We start from the raw sequence: 23,723 nt of genomic DNA, 5'->3' as shown, positions 1-23,723 counted from the left end.
TGTATGAGTTGACATTTTTTAATTAAATTTAACAATACAAGTAATATATTATTTAAATGAATGATCTTAGATTTACACAGTATTTATAAATCTGTGTTGTTCATAAATAAAAAGTTACCGCATCAAAATTACTTTTTATTTTTCTTCTTCTTCATGGAATCTTTTCCTTTCAGTTTAGTTTTTTAAACTGAGATGTTTGTAGGTAATCTTTTTTAGTCATTAATAATGCTATTCTACATCCTTTCTTTTTAACTTTGACTTAATTACTAAATCCTAAATTATCTGTTTTATATTTTCTAATAATTTCCCTAATTTACAATTTTTCCTCTTTATTACCCCTAACGCATTGGATTGGTCTGTTGACCAGATCAACTGTTAACAGTTGATTTTTGAACTCGGAAGGTTCTAAGGCTCAAATCCTACTAAAAGTAAGTTACTTTTATTTTTTGTTGGTTTTGAGTATCCACTAGACAGTGGGTACTGTACTTTGATGGTTGAGGCTCGGTTAACGTGCCAGGAATATTAATGTCTCAGAAATAGTCAGTGTGAATCTGTTCAACAGTGCATCTCATTTTCATGTCTTACTTATCTTCATATGATATCGGGTTAAGGGGTTACTTAATGTTCACAAGTTAACAAATTGCAACGCATTCATTAGGAGTAGAGATTAAAAAAATTACTACCATACCCCTCTACTACCACATTAAACAGACCATGATGTCTTTAAATATGTGGTGAACCAACCCGGTTGTTCCTTTACAAGATGTTACTATAACTTTCTTTTATCTTTTATTCATCTTAAAATTTCCTTTATGTTTTCAGCTTGCTTAATTTTCACATCCTTATTTATATCATATCACATTTAAAAGGCCACTATTTCCTTTCTGATTTCTTGTTTTCTATGTTTAACAAACATGAAGCACTACACTTCACATATTTGTCTTTAAGATTATTTTTTGGATTGTTAGATCTATATTTGACCCACTGGGTTGGTCTGGTGGTAAACTTGTAATTGCAAATCAACTGATTTCGAAGTCGTGAGTTCTAAGGTTCAAATCCTAGTAAAGGCATTTATACATATTTGAATACTAGATTGTGGATACCGGTGTTCTTTGGTGGTTGGATTTCAATTAACCACACATCTCATGATGGTGGACCTGAGATTGTACAAGACTACACTTCATTAGATACATACATATCATCCTCTGGAACCACCAGAGGCAAAACAGAAAAAGAAAAATCTGTATTTGATAATAGCAGATTTATTTTGTTTTGCATGAAAGTTTTATTATTTGAGTAGGCCACTTCTTAAGCTGTCTTATGCTGTCTAGCCTTGGTGATTTTGATTGATTGATTAATTGAAATAAACACCAATAAAAAACTGCTGGTTACCAAAAGGTGCAAGCATGGGTGCCACACTTATAATAAATGGCAAAAAACTGTCCAAAAACTCTTTGTTTTGTATCCTAGAGAAACCCCAACTAGTGGCTAGATAGTTTCTAAATAAAGAACCAGCCTTCTATTCCTATTTATGATCTATCTGACATTCAGAAATTTTGTATCTTACAGCTCTGCAGACCTAATTTTGAAATTTCTTGCTCATGTTGTGTTATCTACTGGCTATAGATAAAATTTTTAGTTAAAACAAACTACAAGAAAGACCAGCGTGCATTGTAAGCGGTATCTCACTGTTATCAGCTGGGTAAAGTAATCTGAAGTTAGCTATTGTAGAAAAGTCAAATTGTTGAATACTGTTTAAATGAATATTGTTTAATTTTTTTTGGAAATTGGGTTTTTTTTATTAATTCATTTTTCACTAAATTGATATTGAGAAAATTGCAAAAAAATAACTATTATGATCAAAAAGGGTCACTTCTGGGTGTATATGTGAAATGGGGTAAAGTTTAAATTTGAATCACTGCTAAGATTCTTCAAGTTACTGTAAAAGCTATTCTTGAATTATCGCCTTAACGAAACACAGACTTTGTTTTTAATGTGCTATGTATGATCATTTTTTTAATTTTTAAATGAACTGAACTTACCTGGGATTTCCCTTAAATGATTCTTATTTATTACCCAAAAGGGAACCTTATTAAAATTTAAAAAATAAATTTTTCTATTAAAATTGTTTCAATAATATTTTTCCGTATAGTAGGATGATACTGTTATTGTTGCTGCAATGAAGAGTAGGAACCCCTTTTGAAATTAAAAAAAAAATGTTTCAATAAAAGTATGAATTTATACCATTTTTTTTTAAATTTTCATCACTTGAAATTTTTTGCCAAAATTCATTGACGAGGATGATTCGCATAGGAAGTTAAGCGAAAGTAAACCATGCAAAAGTGTACTGTTTACCATCTTAGTTTTGCTAAGCTGATCGTGGTTACTTTTCCCCTTCCACATTCAAGTGTTGATTCTGTTCTGGTACAGAAATTCCGCAATAAAATTTGCGTAGTTAATGTATTTTCCAAAATATGTTGTTATTTTGAAAGCTTTTCAAAATATGTCGCTGACAGATTTACTTGTAAAATAAAAATGATGAAATATAATTAAATTTAAAACATTAAGCTCTACCGGGTTATCTTAACTTTTCTTTCTTATAAACCTTTTTTCTTATTTAAAAAAGTATTTAAAATTGATTAATTTTAATTTATAAATGTTATGATTTAAAAAGATTGTAATAAATTTTATTTTTTGTAACAATACAACAAATCAAACAAATTGAAAAGAAAACATTAATACTTGTGTATTCAACAATCCTATATTATACCGCACTTGTTAGCTCAACTGCATTTCGTGAATGCACTTTTGGCAAGATGTGTGAAGATTGGAGATAGAAAATTAACTCGACCAGCAATCTGAAAAAATTAGCATAATGTAGCAACAAATAGCTTTCCCTTAGGTCAGCATAGTTTTCTGCATGAACCAACACTTCTAGTTGTATTGCCTGCTAGTTTTATTAATAGTTATGACAGAAATTAAAAAAAAAAAAAACTATATTAAGAGGATTAGGTTTAATATTGTGCTAAGAGTGGGTGGTCCACTAGTAAATATTTCAGTTAAACAAATAGCAAATATTGCTATGATTTCAATCATAGGAATTGCTATGTCTAAATAAAACAAATATATTCTTCAAGTTTTATGGATGTTTATGTAACGGTAAAATAATTATGAATTGAGATAAAGGGCAGAAATTTAAATAAACAAAGTAATTGAAGCAAAGGCTTTTTTGCTTTAATTTTGTGAAGATATATAAGTTAACATGGATGGGTTTTAATTGTAGTTAGAAATTTGAGTAGTTTTAATGTATGAAAATTTTACTGTAAAATATAGATGTTTTAACAAAATAAATTTACTGGTGAAATCATGTGAAAATTTCAGCAGAAACATTGGTTAAAGTTAAAGAATTATTCATTTTGGTTTAGTATCCTTTAATTATAATCATACATTCATTCAAACACATAGAATTCTTATATATTTATTTATATGTAAAGATTATAAAAAGTTAATCAAATATTATAGGTTATAAAATACCTTTTACTTTTTAGGATTGCACAATTCATACCTTTATTATTTCAATAACAATAATGTTATTCTTTAATGTAGTTCTTTTGTGTTGTAAAACTTAATTGTATGAGTAATGTTATATCACACAGGTAATACCGGACTAATCATAATTATGTTATTGATAAAATTCCATTAAAAATGATTCATTAAAAGGATATCTCAGCTATTTATTTTGTTAAAGTTGAACTTGAGGAGTTCTATGTGAAATTTTATTTTATTAAATCCATTATTTATAACAGAAGTATGCAAAGTTTAAATTATAATGTGTGTAATTTAAGCTATAATGTATATGAATTAAATTTTTTATTATATCACTATCAAATACTTTTAGGACTTAAAAGAGCACTTGACTAATATCAAATATTTTTTTTCATTTGTTTCTTTTAAATTAGTTGTTAAATTATCAAAAAATAAATTTTTACATAGCTCTTTATCAGCCATACTGGTGGACTGCAACCATTTTTATTTTTGTTTGCGTATGGGGTCATTAAACTGTCTTGTATAAAAAAAGTATTGTTCAGTTCATACTATATAACATTGAATTATTTTTTTTTAATTGGATCTATTAGGATCATGATTGCATTATCTTGACCTATTTCTTTTCCAAAATTCTTTCATACTTTTCCTTAACTTTTCTCTCATTTCATCAGCCCATCCACTGTGTTTTCTTTTCTGTTTCTCTGAAAATTAGAATTCTTTCACTAATCTCTAAAAGACTGTCTGTCAAAAATTATTTTGTAGGAAATATTTAATAATTTTAGATCTTTTTCAATTTCTTTGAACCGGGTTATTTTGGTTTTCCTTTTTTCAAAAAATGTGAATATTTCTTTTTTTAAATCTAGTTTCTTCCATTCTACTGGGTTATTCAAAAAGAAGGAGTAGATTTTAAATATTTATTTCTAATGAGTGACAGTAGATAGAGATGCATATGATACATCACTGAATGGAGGTAATTTCAAAGTTTTGTTTTATGCATTCATCATGAGCACCATTTGTTATTTGACAAATGTCGAATCGGTAGTCCATTTCTTGCTACACATGAATTAACTGGTCCTGGTTATTGAATTTACTGCTGTAACAATTCAGTTTTGGAGATCTTGAAGAATCGCAGGCATAGGCGGTACATAAACGCTGTCTTTTATATACCCTCACCGACAAAAACTACACGGAGTAAGATTTGATGACCTTGGAGGCTACTTAAAATGAACAAGATCATGTTACCCAGCTCTTCCAAACCATCATCCTAGAATTGTGTCATCGTCTTGTATAGCATGAAGTAATTGTAATTTATACGGCTTCAGATGCAGACTTTTATAAGCACGCGCCGTATTATTGGTTGCAGAATGCCTCTGCTTGTGGATTTCTTAGGACTATGTTTGAAAGCAGTTCAAATATGCTTGCTTAACATTTTCATCTGACGTACGAGTATGACCAGTGCTTTTCCCTGTGCATATGCAATCATCTTCTATGAATCTCTTGTATCAATTGTAAATCTGTTTATGACAAGGCGGTTCTTTGTTGAACTTAACAATGAAATGCATGCTGCACTGAACATTGGATTTACTCGTTGCGTACTGCAGCACACAAAACGACTTTACCTTTCGCATCGCCATTTTCTTGTAAACAAACCATAGCATCCCTGATGTATTGAATGGAACTAATACTTAAAAAACTTTGAACTTTCCTCTATTCAGTGATGTATCATATGTGGTGATTTATAAATTAAGAGATTGGACCTAGTTTCGGCCATTAATTTTTTTTTATTATATACTCTTAATTTTTGTATCCATTCCTTTACTAGTACCAATAATGATCAATACTCTAAAACCTGAAGGCAACCTGCATTTGAATCACTAAAATGGTGCTTATCTAAAATTTAAAAGATTTATCACCGACAAAAAAAGAAATTATTTAGTGTTGTATAAATTATTTAGTTATATTTAATCATTAGTTTATATTATTATTTTTCCATGAAGTATTTTATTCCCTTGAATTCCAAGTTGAAGAGAATTATCAGGTTTTATCAGGTATATGTTTTATCATATTACCAAAAACAAGTTACTAAATTTCTTTGTTTTATAGATAACACAGAATTCTTAATTTCTTCCTAAAGTTATTGTTCTTCAATGTATCTTTCCGTATTGAATTTACTTTAGTTTTGATTTATTTATGTTATTTTGTATAATAAATCTTGAAACTTTAATTTTTATGAATAAATGAAATTAAAACAACTAGCTTTCTAATTATAGTAACTTTTTAGATTTCAGTAGTATTGTGAGATGATGGTAATTTTAACCTGTGAAAGTATTATCATTATGATGTTGGTGTACAATTCTTGCTGCTTTAGAGATTTTAGTTTTGGTTTACCAAATTGAATTAAAATTAAATTGCACAGTGATGTAGGTTAAAATTGAGAATAAAATTATTTTTATTAACTTTCGTTCTGTTAATTCAAAATACTGTGATTGTTTTTATTTCTTCATGTAATAAATGAAATTTAATAATTTCATCTTAATTTCTCAAATCTGTATTATTACTTTTTTAATTTTAATGTTTGGTTCTAAGTAGCAATTATTACAAATGACTACAGGAATAATACATTTTTGTATATGTTATTTACTTTTTGTTAGACATACTATATAATAATCTAATTATTATATATAGATATGTTTTTTTTTGTAGATAATTATAATAGTAACTTACAAATTACGTATAATAGTTGAATGTATAGTAGCTAATTACTTGGTTCTATAATTATAATATTATCAAATGATTGTATGAAATTAGAGAACTGGAGAGAAATTGTAGATGAGCTTTTTATTTTAGTGTACTTATTTTGACTTTCCCTCGTGTATTATTTAGAAAAAAGTTATTATATTCTACATCTGGTTTTACGCATGTATATTTCTGTTAAGTACTAGTTTGCACATAATTATTTGTTGGAAAGCTGTGAACCAACTTTATTAATAGTAATAATTATCTTTTCAAAATACATTGTATTACTGAAAGAAAAAAGTAATATAATTGTATATTGCATATTTAATAATATTTGTTATACACTATATATATATATATATATATATATATATATATATATATATATATATATATATATATACACATGTCCATTAATGCAAATTATTTAGAGGTGAGTCAGAAATATGGCTACATGTTTGATTGCATTGTATGATGACAATATTGTGACTATGGGATTTGAGATAGTGCCATTGGAAAGTCAGTTCTTCAAGTTGAAGAATAATCCAATAAACCAATCAGACTCACTTAATTTCCTTAAACCACTTGCCATTTACATCCATGCACAATTGGCAATGGTTTAGAAAGTTATTTTGTTTTATGATAGATGACCAATGAAATGGCATAAATTTCTTCCTTGGTTACATTGAATGTGATGATGTCTTGTGGTTTCCATATGTAAACCTTTCCCTTCAAATATCCTAAGCGTAAGGTAATATCAATAGCGTAAGGTTGTGAAATGGAGTAAACCAACCATTCTATTAGTCCTTTCCTTCCCAACCATCTGTTTGGTAATTTGGGAAAAAAGATTTACTTTACCGCAATGCAACGTCATACTAAGGGGGTTCACTGTCCTGTTGGAATAATCAGTGTTCATGTTCCATTACTCCACTAATGAATTTTTCATGTCATTTTTATCCATCCAACATTTTTCATGCACATGCAAACTGTATCTTCTGGTATCTTTTCCTTAGACTGAGTTTCCGCTTGTAGATTTTCATAAGCAGCAACTTAGTAGTATCAGCACAACATGCAAGTACTACAGTGTAAGGTGTTTTAATGTCCACCCATTTTCACTGTTTTGCTTTGACCTTTCTCAGCAACAGCCCCACTTAAGGGTACATCAAATGTGAGAGGAGTTTCATCCATATTCGCTATCTTTCCCATTTAAAAATGATTCTTTTTTTTTGTTGTTGAATCACAAAGGAAATAATTTTCTTTTCTTATTCTTTTGGAATTTTCTGACAGATATTCATTTTGATATACGTAGCAAATCCATTAGGTTTCATGAAACTATAACACCATAAGTCCCCCTTTGAAATCATGAACCTTATATTTACAGGCTGTTTTAACCACATGTATTCAAATTATTTTTGTTGAAATCGCACTGCCATTTTGGCGAAGTTCATGAACCATTTCACCTCTTAACTTTCTATTTCTGGGAACTTTGTATGTTTTCTGCGATTTACACAGTTTGTTCAAAATGTACCTCCGACCACATCATGTTTTAATCATTTTTCTCTTGGTGGTGGTCCAAAATGACTTTAAGTATTTCTATTCCCAAATTCCTTTGCATATTTTACAACCTGCAATTTATAGCTTGCGGTATATGAACGTCGCCCGTTACTGCTTTCCATGATTAACAAACAACAAAACACAGAGCATATATACATATATAAACTTAGTTACTGATTATTCGGGTGAGATTGCTTCAGCAGGATTTTCCTACTGACAGCCTGTATTGTGTGAAGTCACGAGGTCATGTGTGCTGTTGCATTATCTGGCTCATCAAAAGGTGTGTGCCTGACATATGCCTTGGAAGTTGCAAGACAGTGGTGCAGTCTTTGAAAAAAAACCCACAACAATCTGTACTTTTGTTTTATGACACACGCCATATTTAAAACTTATTTTAAGGGTAGGAAAGGTATTTCTTAGACACTGGAAAATAAAGTAGTTTTTTATGTTGTCTTTACATGTTATCTAGATTCATTCTCATTTTTCTTTTCTTTATGTTTTCCATTTTTTAACATAATTTTCTGAACGTGTTTTGTCTGTTTGTGTTTTTAAAACCTTCAGAGAAGTTTATAAGTTTTTCTTTCTTCATATCTTCCTACTTCTTATCTGATTCTGCTTTTCTTCAAGCAGGATAAATTAGAGTTGGAATGGGCCTAGCCTATCGTTTAACATTCTTGTACCGTACAAGCCTGGGATGTGATTATTCTGAATTATTATCAGTTAAATAGAATTGTAAAATTAAATTTATTGATTTTAGTTGAATTAGGAATAATGAATTTGATGGTATGTATAGCCTGTTGTGAAACATTTAAGCCTTGAATTGCGAGTATATATTTTTATTTATACAACACTGGCAACTAAAGAATAATGAGAGTGCAGCTGGATGGAGGGTGTTTGTTTCGGGATGATGGTTAGTTCTGAGCTTTAGATACCTATAACAATATCAAGAAGATGGACAAAAAATAATATTATTATATGTTGTTTGGGATTGTTTACTTTCCTACATCTACCAACATGGCAGGTAGCATCTCATAGTAGTATTTGTGCATTGTGTATGAATATTTATATAGTGATAAGTTGAATTATCAAAAAAGCTTAATATAAATTCAATCGCCTTTAATTAATCATCTTAATTTGTTTTGGATGTGCCTGCAGTTTTTATTGATTTATTCAATGAAAGGAATTTAGAAATCCATTTTTAAAATCTAATAATTTTTATTGGTGTAATGTCTTATTACTATGTAGAAGTATAAATTTTAAAATAACATTCACATTCAAACAAAATTTCATTAGAAAATTATAAAAAAATGTTTGAACATATACAAATTGTTGTCTGTGCAGTACCTAAAATTTAGGAAGTAAATAAAAAAAGATTTTATAACGTTTTGTGGAAATCTTCTATCTCTCTTTTTCTATTTTTTTCTGCGTATTAATTTTGTACCTTAATTTTTAGTATGGACTGAAACATTTAATATAAATAAACTCATATTTAAATCAGTGGTCTCTGGGAAAAAAAAATTGTTTTCAAATTTCAAAATGGCAGAATCATCTAGAAATATTTAGAAAATAGAAATGGGAAGTCAGGTACAAAATGACATAATGTAATTTTTTGGTGGATGGCGGATGAATAAATAGAGGTAAAAAGGCGTAAATAATAAAACCATAAAAACTATTTCTCCATTACTAAATATTTACTCATAAATGATATGAAATCATAGATGATAAAGAAAGAGGAAAGAGATTGTGTGAGAATAAAAATACTAAATTATAAACAAAGGAATATATTTGTTACTATTGTCATTGTATGATGTGTAAGAGAAGTTCATTCATAGCTAATAACAATAGTAATAATAGTAAAATAGCATATGACAAAGCAAAATAAATGACAGTATAAGTTGTGTTGCTAGGTAGGTAGGAAGATTTGTATGACGAAGTGAATACTGTTACACTTTGTCATTTTCATTTCTATTATTTAAAGTAGAGCAGTGTCCATATCTCATAACTATGTTGAATTTAGTTTCAGTCATGTGCTTTAATCTTGTTATATTTTTTTGTTCACCATTTTAACTTGACAAGCGTTTGACAGTTCATTGTCCTTTTTTTTGAACGTGTAAATAAGTATTATTTCTGAAATAATTACACGGTAAAATAGCCTTTTTTATATATTAATATAAAAAAATCTGTATTGGTTTTGTTAATTTTTATCATTTTTGATAAGAATGATAAACTTTTTCTGGGAATCAAACCCAAGATCAGCTGAGTAGGAGCCATCTTCCTAATCACTACATGAACTAGCGAACTAGTTTTTACATGTACAGGGTCTGTTCAGAAAATAACCAAACTTTATTTTTTTATCTTTATTATTAATTTTACAGATTATTGGTCCTTGTCCCCTTTAAAGTACTCCCCGTACTTTTTCACTAAATCGTGAAAACCATTCGTAACATTGTGTACAATGCAGAGCATCATTTCCATAAGCTTTTTTCGAAAGTTGAAATGTTTTTGTGAAGATTTCTCCAGTTTCACGCAAAATTTTATGTTGTATCATTGTTCCCTAAAATCGCACGTAAGAAAAAAAATTACTAACACAAACACATTGTACTCAATTAACAATAACATGAGAACTAAATGAGATATCAACAATCCAAGAATGTGTGGTTTCAGAGGGGGTGCAGTGGAACACAATGTTGCCAACTGCACATTACTAAATATCTCTGTTGGTGCGTTAAAAATGTTTAATTATTTTATGAACAGATCTCGTATGTTTCATGATAGTTGATTAAATATAAACTAATTATAATAAAATGTTGACTTGAAATGTTATTTGAATGGTATTTTGTGTCTGATGTCGATTTACTATATTTGATAATGAAGTAACTGGAAATAAAATATCCACAACGGTTATCAGATTTGTAAAATATAAAGGTACATAAACAATGCACAAAAAATAGTTTTAAGCTATCTTTCACATGCTAAAGATTCAGTTGGATTTTTACTCACTCAAATATAAATAAACATTTAGGATTATTAATTTACAAAAGAATTGAATTATATAATCTGAATAACATGAGCTAAAGAAATTCATCTGAATAAAGTAATCTTTCTGTGAGATATTCACTTGAAAAAATCATTTCTTGAAGCCAAATTATATCAGGAAACTTGTCATTACTTTGAGAACTTGGACTACTACAAAGATAGAGAATTGTTGTAAGAAAGAGTAGTTGACCTTTCCAGAGATTACAGTTAAGAGATGCAAAGATGAAAGTGACTATGTTCAACAAAAAAAAAAAATTGTTATGAATATTGGCAAATTATAAACTAATCTATATATCTAAGCTATCAGAGCATTATAAATAAAAAAATATGTCACCTTTTTCTGAAACTTGTTCTTACAACATAACATTTATTTGATTGTACCTCACTGTTTTATCACATTCTGTATTTTTATGAGGATTTATGTACAGTATGTGTTTGTCTTTCTTTAAGTAATAATAGCCTTTTAAAATAATTTACAATGTTTTTATATGGTGTAATATGTTACTGGTGTGTTATGCTGTGATCACATACTATTTATGTTATCTGTTTATTTTGCTGGCAAAAAATTAATTGTCAATTGACATATTTCACATTAAAATTGTTAAAAAAATTAAGTTATTGTTATTTAGTAATTTTATTTATTTTTTATTTTTTACAGACATTCACAGCATGGTGTAATTCACATCTGAGAAAAGCTGGTACTGCGATCGAAAATATTGAAGAAGATTTTAGAAATGGGTTGAAGCTGATGTTATTGTTGGAAGTTATTTCCGGTGAAACTTTACCAAAGCCTGATCGTGGTAAAATGCGTTTCCACAAGATTGCTAATGTCAACAAGGCTCTTGATTTCATTGCCAGTAAGGGTGTTAAATTGGTTTCGATTGGTGCTGAAGGTATGTTTTTTTTAATCTTTTGTAGTATTTAAATATTATACTAATTATTGATTAAGTTAGAAAATCTTGGAATGCTTGGTTAATTTTTTTATTATGAATCAAAGATTGTTTTGTAATGTTAATAAAATTATGTTTTTAATTAATTATAATTTATTAACGCAAGGATAAAACTTTTTTTTTGTACTGTATACACTAAGAAATATTTATAAGTACGCTAAAATGATAATAAATTCTAAATGTGGAAAGAATTTTTGGTGAATTTTTGTGTAAGAATTCACACTGAATTGCAGAATTGAATGAGGCTAATGCTACGAGAAAAGAGTAATATAATGATGCCCTGCACAGCGAATGACTGCCTCATGCAAGCAAGCTTTTATTTTCTTTGTACGCATTGTACATGGTTGAAATATATAGCGCTATTTTTGTAACTGCTCTAATAGATTGGGCTGAGAAATTAGAAATTATTTTTGGCAATCATAACTTAGTGTTGCATTTTGTTTAATCACTGCGGCTTTGTAGAATTATCTCATTAATGTATTGGTTAAATTTTTTTGTTAAGTCAAGTTTTTCACATTAGTTATGTAAAATTGTTATATTTTGTTGTAATATAAAATACATCCACTATACAATGCGTTCAGAAAGTCACTGTGCAGTATGCTTTAGAATTGTGTGGTGCGTTCTGTATTTTCGGCATTAGGCTGGTTGCCCTGTGGGTTCGTTGGACATTGTTCAGTAATGAACTAAGACATCAGTTGTTGAATTTTGATTGAATGTGCTTCTTTTTTCAGAATAAATAGTTGGAAGAAATGTAATGACTCTAGAGGAACGGATTTTTCTCATTGAAAACACGTCTTTTGTGAATGTGACAAGTATACGGACTTATTGAAGCATAAGTTTTCTGAAAAGTTTTGAAATACTCCTCCTGTTCCTCATCACATTGTAGTTTGAACTCTTATCAAAACATTTCGGGTGACAGACTCTGTTGAAGACGCTGATCGATGTGGAAGACCACTTAAACTAAACAAACAGAAGCTGCTTGATATTTTGAATGTTATGGCTGGAAGTCCATAAAAGTTAATGTATATGTTAGCATAGCAGGAAGACTTGTTATTGCACATAAAGCTGTAAGAAAAGAACTGAACTCTTTGCCCTACAAAGTAATGTTTGTACAAGTACTGAAACCTACAGATCGTACCAAAAGACTAAATTATTGTCAGTGGTTTAAAAGTTTTATTGACCAAAATTTTGTAGGTATCCTCAACATTACATTTTTTACACAAGAAGCATGGTTTCATCTGGGAGGGTTTATTAATTTACAAAAGACACGACTGTGGTCAACAACTAACCCCCATGAATTACATGAAGTGGAAAATTGGAGTCTGCGAGTAGAATGCGTATTGTGGATCCAATCTTATTTTAAAATACAGTTAATAGTGGTCGTTATTGTGCTGATTTTACAAACTTCATTAATCAATTAACAGAAGCGGAAATCAATCACGGTTGATCCAGTAACTTGGTGCCACAGTGAACACAGCTAGCAGGTCAATGACTTTTCTACAAAATTTCTGTGGTAAATGAATCATTTTGAGGGGTTTGTGGCCTGCAGTGTATCGCAACAAACTACATGATTGACGAACTAAAAACCGCAACATCGGCATACATTCCACATCGGACATTCCAGTTATTGTAAATCCATTTCTTTAAAATAATATCTTATCATGACTCACTCGATGGAGGGAGTGTAATAATAATTTCGGTATTAGTTACAACTACTGTTTAAAGAATATAATTAGTTTTCATCATAACAGTTTGCAGGTAGAATACTCTGTTTTATCTAAAATATGCTAGCTTTCCTTGAAGATTATGAAAATTGATTACCGTTTAGTTTTATAAAAACTATTGAATTTTTAAAATTACTCATTACTCAAAATATTACCTCATTAAATTCTTTGTTTTCCTTGGTTTTTTGTTGACTGGTCTAATATTTTATGATTACAGTAGAAGTAGATAAGAAATTTTATTTTAAATAACTTTTAACATTTATTCTATGTGTTGTGGAATACTGTGTCGGCAATTCAAAACTTAACACAGTAATGGTTGTACTTTGGGGGAAAATTAAGATGTGGATATGGAGAAAATAAGATGGAGGAATTAAGTAAGGAATGAGGAAATAATGAACAAGATTAAATAAGAAGGAATACTTATGCGGGAAGTACACAGAAAAAAGGGAACTGGTTAGGAAATGTGATAAGGGTAATGGAATTTTCCTAATCACATTTGCATTGTTTGGTTCAGTAGAAGAAGAAAGGAATGAATGAAGAAGAAAGAAAGTAATAGATGAGATGAAGACTGGAAAATACAAGGGGATGAAGGAAAAGGTTTCGGACAGAGATGGATGGAGATCACCGTGGCGTAAGGGATCAGTGGTCAGGCAGAACATCAGAGAGGATATTAGTCAAAATTTATAAATTATTTAAATTCTCAAGAAGTCTGCAAGGCTTTTATTCGATTTATAAGTGGTTTAGTATTGTTTTTTATTTGAAATCTTTTAAACCTTGATTACTTGCACAGTGTAATGTGTGGATTTACTTTATGTGTTTTTAAAATGATTGTGTTTATTTTCATAAGTTTTGAGGGGTGATATGTTTTTACTTAGATTTCTGATTAATGAATTTTACTTCCAACTTGTTAATTTATTTTTATCGTAATTGGCCTTTTTTACAACCCCTTTTATTGCCACAGTTAAAAATAGTTTTGTCTTTTCTTTCCTAGTTTTTCGGTTAAATTTTCTATATGTTTTATATGCAGAAGTTCATTTATTGTGCTCATGTTTTTAATATACTTGTAAGCTCAAGAAATAAAAAAATTCCCTTTGGGTTATAAAAATTTTGTTATTTTATTACAGTTCTTTTGAATCTAAATTGTTCTGGTTTGTATTCGACGTTCCCAAGTAATTCTTTTCTGAATTAGTTATTAAGCTCTTTAAATTTTTTGTGGTTCTATATTTAGTTTTTTTTACATAGTAGAATTTAAGTTTACCGAGTCTGTGTTTTGTAAATGGATAACAATATATGAAGTTGATTAAGTAAAGATATAAAATTTTAGTACAACTTTATTGAACAAAAGATACTGATGAGCACCTGTTATTGTGATAGTTTAACATAAAGTTTTATGGATATTACATTTTGTGTTCAGTAGTAACACACTACATGAGTTTTAATGTATGGGATGAAATGCACAGTTTATACCCTTTCGGGTGGGTTACAAAGAAATCTTAATTTTTGATAAAATTTATATTTTTTTTATTTTCTGTTAGAAAAAGTGATTAATCCAGTACCACTTTTACACTTGAAAAACGTAAGCAGATTTTTTTTTTAACAAAAAAATATATTAGTAATTATATTTTTAATAGTATCAAATGGCAGTTTTACTTAAATCAAACGACGTTAAAGCTTTCAAATAGATTTATGGTTATAGTAGATTGTAGTAATTATTTATAGTTACATTAGTAAGTAGTTTTTAATAATTATTTTATAACTGCACGTTTTTCCAATTTCATCATTTCCATGAAAATACCAAAGGTGTCTTTTTCAGTAGGTTGTCAAACCTATACTAACAGAGCTACAAATCTGAAATTTGATATGTAAGCTAGTGAAGGATAATACTATAGAATGCCAGTAAGAAATTAGACCTGCTGGCGCCATCTATGTGTCAGGCTGAAAATTTCTCAGTCCACCCTTAAGTGCAGTTATTGTTCCTTTTTTTCATTAGTTTTAATGAGTAGATAATTTATTTTAAGTAGTAAAATAAAAAAGTAAAATAAATCAATACTAAAAATTAGGTAAAGGCTCAAATGACATCTGTCTAATGGTGAGTTCTGTTTCATTACCCCTATTTGGTGGTTCAGTTTTTAATATTTTGATTTTAATATATGGGCTTGGTGTCACTGACTTTTGCGATTGTAGGCGCTAAACAATAAATGTTTATAAGAAAGCTGCACCTAATATAAATTTATTCTGGTGATGTATGAGAACCAATTTAACAAATCTGGCTTGGTCATTTACAGGAAAGTATTTTATTCTTTCCTCATATTTGGCCTCTAATCTCAGGATGCTGTTCAGTGAGATGTTCAGATTGTTCATTAGGTTTTAAGGGATACAGCCTTCTGCTTTATATTTTACCTAGCGTCAAGTCAACCTACTTTCATAAGTAATTTTTCAATAAAATAGAAGTTTTCATTATTTTTATTTCTTGGGTTTATGTAGCCTATACTTTCTCTTGAAATTCTACCTATTACAGACATTTTAGTTTTGTGTGTTAATTTCTTAAAATGTAGATCAGAGCCAAAGGTTTTTTTTTAGTGAATTTTAAATATGTTTTTGTATTTTTATTTTATAGAAATCGTTGATGGAAATCTGAAGATGACATTAGGTATGATCTGGACAATTATCCTTAGATTTGCTATTCAAGACATTTCAGTGGAAGAAATGACAGCTAAGGAAGGGTTGTTGCTATGGTGCCAGCGTAAGACTGCTCCATACAAGAACGTCAATGTTCAGAACTTCCACTTGAGGTATAACTTTTTTTTCAACGTTCTTATATGGTTTTAATTATTATAATTACTGCTTGACTAGAATAAATATTCATTTGCTTTTATTTAATTAATAGAGAAAAGTAGAAAAGAAAAATTTCCATTAATGTAAAATAAATTCCGGTATGTAATTTTTTTCAAAAAAATGTTCAGAAGACCTTTTCCTTAGAATTTACTTTTTATAATTAATTAGTAAAATGTCTAATTAATTGTGTTGTTGTTATAAAATAGCAATAAAACAATAAAATACAATTTAAAGTATTATTATAATTAAATTTTTACCTAATTCAGAATTTAATAATTTATTTAATGCTAAAACAGTAAAATAGCTTTTTTTAAATTAATTTTATTTTGTAAAATACAGCTCATTTTATTTTCAATACAACTATTGAAAAACAAATTTGAGAGTAGTAACTATCCAAGAAGAAAAAATAAAGATGTTGAGATCCGCAGATGATCTATCTTTTGGCAGAAAACAATAATAACTTTGAAGAAATTCTGAATGTCATAGGTTTTAGAGACATTCAATTAGAAAATTAGTAATGGTAAAATAAATTTTAATCATCTTTTTATAATCAGTATGATAAAATCAGTGTAAATTGCTTCTCTGATTCTATAATTACTAAGTTGTTTCATTACTAAAAATTGTGCACTGACTTTGAATGCCTTAATAAAAATCACAAAATGTGGAAAATGGATTTTTTTCTATGTTATTTAAAATATTTTTGAAAAATAAGGAAATAACTAGTAGAAAAATTGTTCCAAAATTATTATGAGTGTTAGTTAATTTATTATGCATTTGAAGAAGTAAAGCTACTTACACATTTTTTTCTAGTTATTTAGGAAATATAAAAGATTGGCAGGTAAAAATTTGTAAATTATTTATAAACTTTTATTATAGAGGGTAGTAACAGTTGAAGATTTAAGGCTAGCAAGTAATACTATAATAATAAAAGTTTTGTTAAAGTTGTTAAGGTACATTAACAGTTATAGTAAATCCTTTTAAAGTTTTACAATACCGAATATTTACTTAAAATATATTTCATTATTAGAATACAATATTGTAATATATTTTAAATAGAAGTTTCAATTTATGGGATATTAAATGAAGACCAAAATATTGAATTATAAACAAAAGTATTTAAGGTCCTTTTTGAAGTGGTCAGTATTACTAATGACATGATTGTTTTAATTTTGTTCATTGCTATTTTGCCAAATACTTTTTTCGTTAAAGGTTCTTCATCATTCAGCATGATTAAGTGTTTCATGGGCTCATTGCCCATAAATTTATGATGTAATTCATTATCTCTCAGTGAACTCTAAAATAATTGATTGTGCCAAACAGACATTTGCCAGTTGATAATGTAAAGGGCATCTTTTTTTCTTAACAATACATGTTAAAATTGATGTCATTTAGTTGTTACTATTTATATTTTATCTAATATCTTAATTTATGAATCATACTGAGGTATTTCTTAACTTTGGATATTTGATGTAGTTAAATTTTTGAATGAAGTAATTTTCTAATCAGTTGGTGTTCCCAATATGTTCTATGAATGTGTTGTAAGAAAAAAAAAATTAAAAATATTACTCAAAAACTTTTGTATCGTTTCATAGTCTTCCAACGTTAAATAGCCAAAACTTTAACTCTTCTACATCAAAATACACGCTTAATGTAATTGTAGTATATAAGCCTGATCAGAATTTGAACCTTGGACTTTCTGGATGAGGGAATATGCTATTCTGTCATGGAAGTGGTATTTGTATTAACCAACATAACTATGAGGATGCTAATGAATTATTTTTGTTGCTATTTATGGCTGTGATAACTTGATATATTTTAAAACGGTTACTTTTTAATTAACAACCAGTTTTTATGTGTACAAATTTTTTAGTCATTTCATATGTTTTTATCACTCTTGCAACCACCTTCAGTGACTGAAGCTGCGGCTGTTTTCACCTTGGTATCAGTTGATGTTATTGGAAATAGATAACAGGTGTATCAGTCACTGAAGATGATCAGTCACATAATTCAAGATTGATTAAAACTACAGTGAAGTAAGTTATTGAAACTGTATTTATTAAATTTGTTCGGGTAAAAAACTTATGATAAATTTTCACCATTTGCTGCTATGGACTAAACATAGAAATTTGATATTATTTTTCTACACTTCTGGTTTCCATTTTCTACACAAAATAATTGGACAGTAGTCTGATAGTTGGTCAGTTCATCAAATGTCCTGATTCCATTTTGAACCTCACATTTTTTATAATTACTTTTAATTGATCAATTGCAGCATGTAAAAATTCATATTTTTATATTAAAAAGGACTTATGAAAATCCTTTTAGGAAGGAAAAGTAGCTGCGAAGAAATATTTTGTTACTGTAAGAAACAGAAAAGCATCTTGTATGGATGTTTTTGCTGTGATTACCTGGGATTCGTATATTTTACAATTACACAAGACAGTATGCTGTTTGCTATTAAATACTGTATTATTAGCATCAGTACTTTTTTCAACACACTTAAAGGCATTTTTTCATTCATTTGTTTGGTTCATTCTCGTAGGTAATTTTAATAATATCAGATTATTGAACAGTATATCTATTTTACCTTGTAAAAGTAAAGAATATATTAATCTAATAGTGATTCAGCACAAAAAAGACACATTCAGTATTATTGCAAGTTTTTAATGTGTCTGATTATGTTTTCTAATAATTTTTGTATGAATGGACAGTTATAAAATTGGCTCACTACTCAGTAGATCTGTATATAAATACATGAAGCCAGAAGTCATAATTGTCTTTATCATATTGTGAATTGAGAACTAAAATACAGTTTAATTTTAGTTTCACTGACTAATATTTGATTTACTTAATCATACTTTTTTTATTTTTTAATGTAGCAGGTGATTCAAAAAGGACTTCACAATTTTAAAAGCATATAAAAATTTATTGAGATAACTTACAGATTCAGTTGAAGTCTCGTTTCATAAACACAACTTCACATTTGTTACCGAACATTCACTTTGGTTCGATATGGCTTCCATTTATAATTCAATATACAGTCCACCTAAGTCGATTTCATTTCAGACTATAACGAGCAAGTCGGACATTACCTCTGCAGCTGCGGCGTTAGTTTGAAGTCCTAGTTCAACAAGATCACCAGACAAAGGAAAACCCGATCTTTAATGAAATTCCACAAGAAAAAGTCTAGCAAGGTAGCTATGCAATTGGACCTTCAAGACTACTCCACCGACCTGGGAATTGATTATCAAGAAAATCTTGCACTTCTAGGCAGTAAGTGAGGTGGTGTCTCATCTTGCTGATAGTAATGGAGTCCATCTTGGTCATTATTGTTTTTACTGAGGAATTAGAAAATGTTGAAGCATGTCCAGATAAATGATACCATTTATGGTTGCCTCCTGGAATAAGAACAGGCTATACAGTCTTTGTTTGCTTATGGCATCATGATTGTACTGCAAAGTTTCATGAAGGTTTTTGCTACCCCATATTCGGCAGTTATGGGTGTTCATTTTGCCACTTACGTAAAACTAAAACGTTGACTTGTCACTAAAAATTACATTTTCTAAAAATGTATCATCTGAAATTCTATCTATCATTTCTACACACAACTGCAGCAAGCAACTTTATTGTCATCTGTAATGTGTTGATCCACAGTTAGTTTGTATGGCTTCAAGTGCAATTGTTTACATAATACTTGCCAAACAGTCGTTTGTGAAATGGTCAGTTTCACATGATGCAGTCAAGTTGATTTTGTCAGACTACGTACAAAGCTTTCTTCGAGTTGTCCCACCGCAGCTTCAGGGACGCTTGGGTATCCTAGTGATTTTGTACGTTAAACAGAACAACTTGTCTCAATGAAGGTTTGGTGCCAAGAGTAAATATGCCTGCTAGGAGGCTCCCTATCATACTCTACGAAAATTATGTTAAACTGCATTTGTTGACTGCAAATCATGAAATCAAACACACAGTTAGCACGTTCCACACCAGTAAATGTATCCATTTTTAAAATTGTTGGTGGCCAAATTTGGTACTAATGAACGAGTTAAACTTGTGTTTTACTATGAAATGAGACCTCAACTGAATCTGTAAGTTATCTGAATAAATTTTTATGTGCTTTTAAGTTGTGGTCTTTTTTTAATCACCCAGTATAATTGATGTATTCAGAGATGTGGATATTTTGTTGATGTAGAAATAAGGAATTTTATAAAAATATTTGTTACAGCCATCACAAAAGAAAAAATTCTTGTCTTTCCTTCTGCATCTCTTGGTGAAAAAAAGTAATCTTTATAATATAATTAAACCTTGTTATTTTCCAAGTTATTCTTGAGAGTTTCAGTTTATTTAAAGAAAACTGATAGGAATTACAGAAAAAAAGAACTCATTCTTTACCAGTTTTCATGGTAGTGTAATTTTAAAATTCCTTAACTGTGTATAGTATATTTGACATAAGAGTTAATCTGTTATTTGAGAATTTTATAAAATCAATTCCAATAATCAATTAGGATATTTGGCTGGTTTGCAAAAGTTACTGTTCAGTTCTTGATAGATATGAATTTTGTTTTACCCTGAAGTATATATTTTAACTACCTGTTACCATTCATGTGTAATTCCAGTTAAAGGATGGATAAAGATTTGTGAAGGGAAAAATTTTAATAAAAAAAAAAAAGAAAAGCTGAACCTCTGGTGATTGTTAGGAAAGAGTATAGTTACTTCAAGTAAGCAAGAAATTCAAGTATAGGTATTGAATTTTTCTGCATAGTTATTTCACTGCAGAGCAATGTGACATAATTATTCTTCTGATGTGTTCTTTTCTAACAGGTTGTTGAGATTACTAGCAGTGTAATGGAAACTCTTTCCTTTGCAATTTTTCCAAGTTGTTTTTTTAACTCTTAAATAAACTATGTATACATGCATAGTATATACACATAGTATGTTAAAACATATAGTTCAATGAAAAAAGAATTTCTATTCTTTAATGTGAGCGGAAATATTAATTTTTTTTGTTTAGTCGCTGTCTATTTTCCTCTGTTGATAGACCTGAGCCTGGACCTGGAAAATATCATTTCATGTAATCTCTTTCTTTTTCTTCAGAAGTTCTGAATTCTTCGCACTGTTTCACGCTTCTTTCTTCAGTCCATTATCCTCTGTTGAGTTTTTCTTTTTACTACAGGAACCTTTAATTTAAAAATTCTCTTTCTATATCCTTTTCAATCTGGACAGCCTTCTTTTGTAATGTTCAACTTCTTTTTACATCTGTCTAACATAGCCACATTGTCCTTTAGAGTTCCAGAATTATTGGAAATCTGTTTGTTTGTTTTGCCTTGATTGGTCTATTTAGACTATATGTTTGAAGATTTTGGTCGTCATTTTCTTATTTTACTTACAGGTCTTCAATTTTATCGTATATCTCTTTACTTGATCTCAGTCTGTGGACTTCTTGTGTTCTTCTTATGCTATAAATCCTTATAATCTTTTCTATTTTGAATAAATTTTTTTTTATTCCAGTTATATTTGTAGTTTCCATGCTGTACAGATGACTGGTCTTACAACTGTTCTATAAAGCTGTAATTTTGCATTTATAGAAAGGTTTTTTTTATTAATATTTTTTATGTAAAAGTTTAGTTCTAATTTTTTTTTTTTGTCTCGGTCACCAGTTTATTTGTTCCATTTCTAAAAACTATTTTTCTAAGATATTTTAAATGGACTGTGATCTTAATTGTGAAGATCTAGTGTAGTGTGTGTATATGAAGAAATTGTCAAAGCAATTAAACACATAAAAGGGGATGAAAATTTAATAGTAGTTGGAGATGGGAATGCAAGCATTGGAAAAGGCAAGGAAGGAAATATAGTGGGTGAATAAGGGCTGGGCAAAAAGAATGAAAGAGGGGACCGACTTAAAGAGTTTTGCATGAAATATAATTTAATAATAGCCAACACCCAGTTTAAAAATCATAATAGAAGAATATACACATAGAAAAACCAGGTGATACTGCAAGGTATCAGATAGATTATATCATGGTTAAGCAAAGATTTAGAAATCAGCTCGTCGATTGCAAAGCTTACCCTGTAGCAGGCATTGATAGCGACCATAATTTAGTGATAATGAAATGTAGATTGGGGTTTAAAATCCTGAAGTCAGTGTCAGATGAATCGGTGGAATTTAGAGAAGCTTGAGGAAGAGGAAGTAAAAAAGATTTTTGAGGAGGACATCGAAAGGGATCTGAGTAAAAAAGATAAGGTAGAAAATGGAAAAGAAGAATGGGAGAATGTTAAAAGGAAATGCTTAAATCAGCAGAAGTGAACTTAGGCGGAACAAAGAGAACTGATAGAAAACCTTGGATTTCAGACTATATATTGCAGCTGATAGATGAATGTAGAAAATATAAGAATGCTCTAGTGATGAGGAAAGTAAAAGGAATTATCGACAGTTAAGAAATACTATAAACAGGAAGTCCAAATTAGCAAAAGAAGAGTGGATTAAAGGAAAGTGTTCAGAAATGGAAAGAGAAATGAACATGGGTAAAATAGACCGAGCATACAGGAAAGTTAAAGAAAATTTTGGGGTATGTAAATTAAAATCGAATAATGTGTTAAACAAAGATGGTACACCGATTTATAGTACGAAAGGAAAAGTTGATGATAGTTGGGTGGAATATATTGAAGCGTTATATGGAGGAAATGAATTAGAAAATGGTGTTATAGAGGAAGAAGAGGAAGTCGAAGAGGATGAAAGGGGAGAAACAATACTGAGATCTGAATTTAAGAGCATTAAAAGATTTAAATGGTAGAAAGACTCCTGGAATAGACGGAATACCTGCAGAATTACTGCACAGTGCAGGTGAGGAAGCGATTAATAGATTATACAAACTGATGTGTAATATTTACAAAAAAGGGGAAGTTCTGTCAGACTTCAAAAAGAGTGTTACAGTCATGATACCAAAGAAAGCAGGAGCAGATAAATGTGAAGAATACAGGATAATTAGCATCAATAAATCTTAACTAGAATTCTGTACAGAAGAATTGAGAGGAGAGTGGAAGAAGTGTTAAGAGAAGACCAATTTGGTTTAATTATAGGGACAAGGGAAGCAATTTTAACACTCAGATTAATAGTAGAAGGAAGATTAAAGATAAACAAACCAACATACTTGGTATTTATAGATCTGGAAAAGGTGTTTGATATCATAGACTGGAATAAAATGTTCAGCATTTTAAAAAAATTAGGGTTCAAATACAGAAATAGAAGAACAATTGCTAACATTTACAGGAACCAAACAGCAACAGTAGTAATTGGAGAACATAAAGAAGCCATAATAAAAAATCCTTTCGGCACGCTGGAAAGCAG

The 23,723-nt window shown here is 29.3% G+C and overlaps 1 protein-coding gene across 3 annotated transcripts in view; it reads left to right on the top strand.

Moving 5' to 3' along the window:
• The window catches only part of Actn (alpha actinin), a 351,300-nt gene that overhangs the window by 287,863 nt on the left and 39,714 nt on the right, over positions 1 to 23,723 (top strand). For all 3 annotated transcript variants that reach the window (XM_075376250.1, XM_075376249.1, XM_075376251.1), the window contains exons 2-3: positions 11,531 to 11,765; positions 16,164 to 16,338. In XM_075376250.1, coding sequence (XP_075232365.1) covers positions 11,531 to 11,765; positions 16,164 to 16,338 — 410 coding nt within the window. The remainder of the gene's footprint in view (positions 1 to 11,530; positions 11,766 to 16,163; positions 16,339 to 23,723) is intronic.

Source organism: Lycorma delicatula, chromosome 10 (assembly GCF_047948215.1).
Source record: "Lycorma delicatula isolate Av1 chromosome 10, ASM4794821v1, whole genome shotgun sequence".
Lineage (NCBI taxonomy): Eukaryota > Metazoa > Arthropoda > Insecta > Hemiptera > Fulgoridae > Lycorma > Lycorma delicatula.
Note: the sequence above shows the minus strand (reverse complement) of the source record. Positions and strands in the feature narration are given on the sequence as shown.